The 9021-nt window shown below is 40.5% G+C and overlaps 1 protein-coding gene and 1 long non-coding RNA gene across 2 annotated transcripts; both read left to right on the forward strand.

The window, feature by feature from the left end:
- Window positions 1-2337: 2337 nt before the first annotated feature.
- On the forward strand, window positions 2338-7701 carry LOC119083317 (cytosolic carboxypeptidase-like protein 5). The gene is given in 11 exon segments (XM_037193003.1): window positions 2338-2509; window positions 2691-2836; window positions 4066-4325; window positions 4395-4524; window positions 4527-4867; window positions 4959-5071; window positions 5148-5306; window positions 5473-6252; window positions 6320-6521; window positions 6584-6742; window positions 7512-7701. Coding segments are annotated over 10 exon segments (2412 nt in total). The 5' UTR covers window positions 2338-2509; window positions 2691-2745; the 3' UTR covers window positions 7689-7701.
- Window positions 6749-7266, forward strand: LOC119083318. Its single transcript, XR_005088840.1, has 2 exons — window positions 6749-7010; window positions 7154-7266. It is a non-coding gene; the product is annotated as an uncharacterized LOC119083318 (long non-coding RNA).
- Window positions 7702-9021: the final 1320 nt, after the last annotated feature.

The following is a 9021-nucleotide window of genomic DNA, read 5'->3' on the forward strand; positions in this document are numbered from 1 at the left end:
ACCAAGATTATAGAGTTTGGGTACGTTTGCTTAGGAATGTTACTTTTTTGTGCTGCCGTCGACTATGGCAGTTTTGCTTGAAGTGCGTTCGATGGGAAAATTACTGTTTCGCAAAACTATATTTAATCGTGAAATATGGTGATTAATCATGGTTAATCACTGATTAACCTGTGTATTCACATTAATCATGTTGCTGATTAAGTGATTAACCGTGTTAATTCCCTTGACTGTAAGTCAGGGTCTTATGCCGGAAAATACCCTAGAATGTTTGTATACCAAAGGTTGTATGAAATGTTATGAAAAACGGAATTGTTTGTCCCAATATTTTGCTTGTATACACGATAACTTGAGTAATTATCAACCAATTACCAATTTTATTTTTTTAATCGACGCAGAATTGAATTCCTGAGGTTAAGTTCGAAGATGGATCTGGAAGTTATTCCAGAAAAACAGTATTTTCCACTGTTGGAAAATTCAATCAATCGAAAAGTCAGCTATCACGGTGATAGTCAGCTATCACGATGATAGTCAGCTATCACGGTGATAGTCAGCTATCACGGTGATAGTCAGCTATCACGGTGATATCAGGTGCAGCTATCACGGTGATAGTCAGCTATCACGGTGATAGTCAGCTATCACGGTGATAGTCAGCTATCACGGTGATAGTCAGCTATCACGGTGATAGTCAGACTATCACGGTGATAGTCAGACTATCACGGTAACTGTACTCCGTAGCAGCTATCACGGTGAATAGTCAGCTATCACGGTGAATAGTCAGCTATTCACGGTGATAGCACTATCACGTATAGTCATGCTATCACGGTGATAGTCATGCTATCACGGTGATAGTCAGCTATCACGGTGATAGTCAGCTATCACGGTGATAGGCAGCTATCACGGTGATAGGTCAGCTATCACGGTGATAGTGCAGCTATCACGGTGATAGTCAGTTCACGGATAGCATCTATCACGGTGATAGGCAGCTATCACGGTGATAGGCAAGCTATCACGGTGATATAGGCAGCTATCACGGTGGTGATAGGCAGACTATCACGGTGATAGGCAGCTATCACGGTGATAGGCAGCTATCACGGTGATAGGCAGCTATCACGGTGATAGGCAGCTATCACGGTGATAGGCAGCTATCACGGTGATATAGTGCAGCTATCACGGTGACTAGGCAAGCTATCACGGTGATAGGCAGCTATCACGGTGATAGCAGCTATCACGGTGATAGGCAGCTATCACGGTGATAGCATATCACGTGATAGCAGCTATCACGGTGAAGGACTACGGAAGCAGCTATCCGTAACGCAGGTGATAGTCAGCTATCACGGTGGATAGGGCAGCTATCACGGTAGATAGTCAGCTATCACGGTGATAGGCAGCTATCACGGTGAATAGGTCAGCTATCACGTGATAGCGCAGCTGATATCACGGTATAGTAGCTATTACAGGCAAAATTAGCATATTTCACGCCATGACATAAAATATTTATAAAATTTTATGAAAACCAATTTCTGAATCGTTATTCAAATGTATGGAATGACACTAAAAAAACAATCAAACAGAAAACTTTAAAACTCCCACGAAGTATGCGGCCAGAGCGAAGCGAGGGCCGTAATTCGCACGAGTCGTGCTATTTTATTCATGATTAAAGGTTTTGTGAACGTAGAAAGTACCGGGGGGTACATAAGTGTAAGGGAAGAACGACTGCTAGGAATTTCGCGCCGCGCCTTATATTTTGTATAAGGAAAATGTCACTTTGTGGGTTATTGTGAATAACACGGGCGAAATTCCTCAACACCGGAAGAACGTCTACCGTCCTATTTTATATTGTACCAAAGTGAAAGAGTCCTCTAATCGTTCCAAATTCGCATCTTTTACTTTTGTTTAACAATAAGACTAAAACTGAATAATAGACGACTTATACGAGTGGGAAGTTTGCGGGCAGAGCGGAGCGAGGGCCGTAATTCACACGAGTCTCTGTCTATTTATGTATTGTTGATTAAAAATCTGGCCGCAAATTTACAAGAAAATATAGAACAGAAAAAGTGATTTTCCAAAAAACTTGTACTCAAGCGAAGGTTTTATATCAGTTATTTGTGATGTTTCGGAAGATTAACAACGGAAAATAAAATGAAATTGATTAAAAATATATTGAAAAAATTGTCAGTCAAGGGACCTGACCCGCCCAAAAGGTGGGGCCTAGTTCTTAATGTGATTATGCATGAAAATTTGAAAATTCAAAGAAGGCGCCTGAAATTCAAAAATCCGTGAACGATGACATCTGTTGGCGATAAAAATTGCTTCACGAAAATATTGAACCCTTGACGTTTTGCCATTCATTTTGTATTGTGAAATTTATATTATGTCGACGACCTAATTCAGTGATAAATGGAATTTTTCAGACGATAAATTTAATTTCAATCTGCAGAAATTATCAATCTCGATACCATAAGATTGGTGTATTCTGTTATCATTAAATTAACGTTAACACAAACTGAAGGTAAAGTGGAAATTAGTGAAACAGCTGATGTGTGTCACCTTTTTTCTCCTGTTCAAGTTTCTGTGAAAATTCTCGTTTCGTTTTTTTTTATTTTTAATTGTGAAAATGTTGTGATCATATCAAAGCATAGTTGCACCCAAAAGTGACTTAACGAAATTTTTAATTTAATTCCATGAAACAGATCAGTGTGAAGACGAAAAAGAAAGCAAAGTTTTGACCGAAAAAAGACAAGAAAAATGGAAAATTTCCTTTGTGGTGGATATGTTTTCAATTCAAATTTCGATTCAGGAAATCTAGCGAAAGTGGAACTCGTCAATTTGTATGAAGGTAAATACCATTGCACATGATTTTATTTGATCAATAAAAACCAATCCAGATAAGTAGGGCAAACAAATTCGGTTCGTTTATGTTTTTGATTTTAATGTTTGATAACAACCACCGCCGTATGTGTATCTTTTTCGTACATAAATGTAAATATGCATCTTTTATGTCCTCGGAGTGCGATGACCTTTTCGATCGAAAAAACAATTTTTTTTTTGATGGGACGTCTATTATTAGATGGTTATTGAAACCACAACATAGTCAAGGATTTGATATGGGATTTTCGTAAAGGAAATTGTTGTTGACACTTTTTGCCATTGAACTTTCACACAACTTTTTCTAATTTAGACAATCAACTAGAAAATCTACTAGAGAAACAGGATTGTTGATATGTGTAAGCATAGTCATACGAAATAGTTATGTCCTTGTTTGGAGAATTTTATTTTGCCGAGAGGGAGGTTTGTAGCCCTAGCCGAAGGACAGTGATATAATCCCTCGTGGCAAAATAACAATCTCCAAACAATTACGTAAGGCATTTTACTTGCGAAACCCTGTTAAAATGAAAATTATCGCAGGTGTCAACTGTGTGCCCCTTACGAAAATTTCATTTCATTGCAAGTAAAATTATTAATGAAAAATATATTTGGGACAGGTGAAACGAATGGAATCAGTATCCAATTTGTTATGTCATAAATTTCTCTTATCGCTGGGTGTGACCCTGTAGCGCTCATCATTATTCACCAATTTTAGCTGGTCACTTCTTAAGTTTGCTCAATTGTTATGACAATTTTACTGCTGTTTTCTGAGTTACTACGGTAATTTGGTAGTTCTGTTGTTCTAGGTTATACTTGGTGCAGGTTCTACGTCTGAAAGTAACATCAAATCTACGCCATATTTTGCCCCATTAGGCTACGCAAGATTGATCGTTGTGCTTTTAGCTTTTGTTGGAATGTTGCGTTAAAACTCATAACAGATCGGACATACCTAAGCTTCAACCGATTCTGATTCTGTTCAGGTCAGTCTCGGATTCCTACGATTTTTTACCTGACTTTTGATACAACTTTCCGGGCAGACCTGAGGCTTGATCTGGTTTAACCAGAATTACCTACTAAATTACTGGCAGGTTTTTTGTAGATATGGGATATGCGATGCCTAGTCTTCTAGTTTCTGTTTTGCCTACCATCTACATTCTCACAAAGCTATTCATCGAAACGTTTCCAAATTTTCGTTCACAGACATTATCCCCACCGAAAACTTCACCTGCGCCGAAATTAATATCTGGACAAAGCCAGATTGTGCTGGCACAGAATATGAAAATCCCAATCGATCATGGTTCATGTTCAGCATTCATGGCGGCAAATCGTTTCAAGTGTGCAAACTGAACGTTGTCAATCTCAACAAACAGGCAAAATTGTTCGGCCAAGGAATGCATCCGGTCATGAAGATCGGAACCAACGGCAAATGGGAACGAATGAAAGATAATCCAACCTATGTGGTCGGTGCAATTTTAATGTTGAAAATGAAGGAACTCTGAGTTAAGATTAATTTCTATTGTTTCGCACAGAGCGACGAGGATAACTTCACGCTGTCGTTTTACCATAAGCCAATGGGTAATACGTCTGTGCCAATTTACTACGCGTTTACGTTTCCATTTACTTACACCGAATGCCAAAATCAATTGGATCATTTCAATCGATGTACGGCAAAACTGACAAAGAAATCGATTCGTTGTTGGATCGGCTTTTCGAAGCCGAAAACAAGAAAGATGAGCCAACCACTACGAGTCAAATCGTACAAGAAATGGATAATTTGATACAGTCGCTGCATCCGGACCGAATGGACGAATCGAATCAAAAAGAGAACAAATTGGCCAAAATGGCACCGGCGGAAATTTACAATCAAATCTATTTCCATCGTGAATTGCTGATCAAGTCCGTGGAAGGACGAAATGTCGATCTGGTTACGATCACATCATTTCATGGAATACAATCAAAGACAGAGGATCGACTGAGGCAATTTATTTCCCGATTTGAATACGCGACGTAGCCACATTTTCAAAGACAAAAAAGTGAGACATCGTCATCGCCAGCACTGAACTAACACGAATTCACCCAAAATTTACTTTCAGATCATATTCATATCGTCACGCGTTCATCCTGGGGAAAACGCCATCCAGTTTCGTTTTGAATGGATTTTTGAAATGATTCTGGATAGACGGAGTGTGGTCGCTGCAACATTGAGGTATGTTCTCGTACAATTGTAGCACCAGAAGTGGTCACCACCGCTATAAAATCAACTCCGAATTTTCCTTCCACAGAAAGTTGTACGTGTTCAAGATTGTCCCGTTTCTCAATCCGGATGGAGTTCACAACGGCTGCTATCGTTCGGATACGTTCGGTCAAAATTTGAACAGGGTTTACCTGTTACCAAAACTTGAAACACAGCCGTCAATATTTGCCGTACGGAAGTTGATTAGGTAATTTCACTGTCAAGCTCGTTTTATGAACTGTTCAACACTTTATTGGATGTGATGCTATGCATAGCCCGCCCGTATAATTTCGTCCGATCCTCAATTGAGGAATTGTTCAATGCCGTCGAAAGTGGAATCCCATTCTCACTCAAACATTTCTGTGCCTCTGCAGGTACTACCACTTCGATAAGGACCTTCACGACGATCAAGAGAACGAGCCGACGGTCCACACTTCCGATTCATCGTCCGACGAAAACGTACCGATAAACAATCTGAGACAACAGTCGCAGTCAACGGAAGAATCACCGTGCTGCAGTACCGATTCGTCGCGGAGTCAATCGCGAGAACTGGATCTGTTCGATGCGAAGCCGTTAATTGAATTACCAAAGTGTGATAGGGATGATGCAAAAGTCAAACCACCGATGCAAGAGCGAAAAGTTGGAAAAGTGTTCCTGGACGAATTGATAACGGAAATTAAGCCGATCATCATCACCAATCCATCTGTGTTCAAAAAGCCGTTCAAGTTGAAAAAGCGCACCGAATCGCTGAAAGCTGATCCGGTGCCAGGTGATCAATCGGCTGTTAAAAGCTCCGCATTGAAACAGTCGGTCAACAAGAATGTGACGATACGGAACGTGCGTTCGCCGCGTTTGCTGTGTGCACCGTTTCAAATGGCCAAAAAGAAACCGATGCTGGAGGAGAAGAATTTAGATTTTAGCGCTGAGTTTACCCAGAAACTGGGCGAAAAATCAATGACTGAGAAAAGCAACATGTTTCTGTACATCGACTTGCATGGACATGCATCCAAGAAGGGCATTTTTATGTACGGAAATCATCTGACCAGCGCCGCCGAAGCAGTTGAATGTATGCTACTACCAAGACTGATGAGTATGAATTGCAGTCATTTTCATTTTGATGCCTGCGTCTTCTCCGAACGGAATATGTATCTCAAGTAAGGCGCTCGATATTTCGACCGCTCAGACCGCATTAAATTTATGTTTTATTGATTCATCGTTTAGGGGGAAACGGGATGGACTGTCGAAGGAAGGATCTGGCCGTGTGGCGGTATTCAAAACAATCGGTCTGATAAAGAGCTATACTCTGGAGAGTAACTACAATACTGGTCGGTATGTGAACGTTTTGCCGCCCATAGGAAAAAATTCTTCGGCTCGCAATAAGAGTTTGATCGTGCCAAAGTACACGCCAGCGATTTTCGAAGACGTGAGTAAATGGAAAGTGAATCAATCCGTCAGTGCATTCATTTTTGTTCCATTCTATTGCAGGTCGGAAGAGCACTCGGTCCATCGATCTTGGATTTAACAAATTCCAATCCGTTGTCACGACTGCCAAATTCAGAATTCAAGAATCTTCAAGGTCTCCGTAATTCGTTGCGGGGCGATATTGACAAGTCGATGACACGGGCCTGTCTTACTACCAGTAAAGTAAGTTGTGTCACAGTACAGAATGAACGTTTCGATATGAAATTTCAAGGAAATAAAATTTCACGCATTTATTGTTGATCATTTTTGGAGGGGGAGTTCCGTTTTTCGTTCGCCAAACAAACATCAATCATCCGGCTGCCTGGGCTCAAATGTATTTTCCGTAGAGCTTCCATGAGTACTTTTCGGGTAACAGATTCGCGGGAGTTGATGTGTGAACAATATGAAGTTTCAGCTCGTCGAGCTGGGGCGACAGATAATACATCGCGAGGTCCATGGAGATCGCGAGGTCCATGGAGATCGCGAGGTCCACGGAGATCGCGAGGTCCACGGAGATCGCGAGGTCCACGGAGATCGCGAGGTCCACGGAGTCGCGAGGTCCACGGAGATCGCGAGGTCCTCGGAAATCGCGAGGTCCACTGAGTTCCAAGTCATCATTTTACACCACATTCATGAAATTTCATAAGAAATGATTTGTGTCGTAGTACTTTTGTAATGGAAAATGTTCTAATTACCGGCATTTTTCAGCTAAAAATTGGTAAACGTCGGTACCTAATCACGCGAATAGTAAAGCGAAAGAAAGTTTCATTGTAAATTCAATGCACGAAATTGTTGTCCTCCTGTTCCACGTTTTTCGTTATAAATTTTTCGTTTTAACACAAATTAATTGCCTTCCCCTGGTGAAATTCCAATCTCTATGTCCGTCCAGCATTTTTAGCATTAGTTGTGTCATCTGTTGTTATTTTCTCAACCATTTATCATCACTTAACAGGCTTTAACGACAAAAACAAAACGCATGAAAAATCCCTCTATGTGCTCGTCAATGCCATTGGAAATCTCCAAAGAGAACAAAGTCAAAGTCTCTGTGAACAAGCAGCAAGTGACCACAACGTACGGCAAAAAGGAAGGCACCAATCGCAAAAGGGTAAAGTACTTTGCGATGTATTAACATCAGCATCGGTGCCAACAAAGCGACCGAAAGTCTTATCATCAGTTGCACCCATTGAATCGTCATCATCCACCATCGACGTACCGAAAAAGTGTAAGGAAATTGACGAGAGTATCGAATCCGCTATTGATGCCGTTGATTTGCCACTGTTTTATGCTGTCGAGTCATCGATGCTGGGCGATATCACGAAGCAAACGACCAAAGATCTCGATCCAGATCTGAACAGTCCGTGTTGCTCGTCGCACATACTGACATCGCGTATTCCTACGACTAGCGCTAGTGCTATATTGGTGCCGGTTGGCATCCAGAAACCGAAGAAAACTGGCAATTTTGCTGGCATGTCATCTACGTCGTCGAGCAGTTCGTTGAATGTCAAGAAAACGTCGTCGGGTGTTGTAAGACGATCGAAATTTTCCAACGACAATCTGCTCAAATCGTTGAGACGCGGAAAGAAAACTCTGAGCAAAGACAATTTGCGGCTGAAGAAGAAGAAAATGCTCAAATCCGACACCAATTTGAAGCGGAAGAAATCGAGAGTATTTTAAAATCGGGGAAATTGCAACCGAATTGAACGGAACACGAGAAATAAATGTGATTTAAAAGAGAAAATTCTTATCAAAGATGGATTTATAAATTAGAAAATTAATTTTTTTGTTCGCTTTTGTGTTATTTTGAAATTTTTAGTTTATCTTCTGTTGATTCTCAAATAAAAATTGTTGTGATTGAAATTATAAATTTCTTTTCAATGGACACAATTTGGTGGACTGGTACTCCCAATCACGACGCAGCTCAATAGACTCTCTCACTATATCTGACCAGACTTAATGTACTCTTCGCATAGTTGAATTTACAGAAGAGTATGCAGACAGTCAAAATAATGGTAAGATGCCTCCTGTTTTAAGAATTTTATTTCACGGATAAGAAGTGTGTATGAGTTGATCTTTGCCATTACAGATGAGCCTGTTTAAGATTTTCCGATAACAATAACTGATGAAACCGAAACTCGACTAGAATTTTATCAAAACTACTGCGTACTTCATTACAACGGAAACAATACTCGCAAACTCACTCATGTGTTTTTTGAGCAACTTTCCTTTGGCTCGGATATAACACTTGTCGAAAAGACAGTTACCGGTTGTTGCTCAAAACAAACTTGTGAGTTAGCTTTTATCACAAAATTGATACCTCATGTAATGAATTACTTTCGCAGCATCCAACTATTAATAGTCGACAATGGTCGTCGGTGATGACACAGACTTGGTAAATATGCGACGCTGGGAATTGTGAAAACACTACCCGAACCAAACCCGAATTAAATGTTAAACATTTTGGG

Source organism: Bradysia coprophila, unplaced genomic scaffold (assembly GCF_014529535.1).
Source record: "Bradysia coprophila strain Holo2 unplaced genomic scaffold, BU_Bcop_v1 contig_585, whole genome shotgun sequence".
Lineage (NCBI taxonomy): Eukaryota > Metazoa > Arthropoda > Insecta > Diptera > Sciaridae > Bradysia > Bradysia coprophila.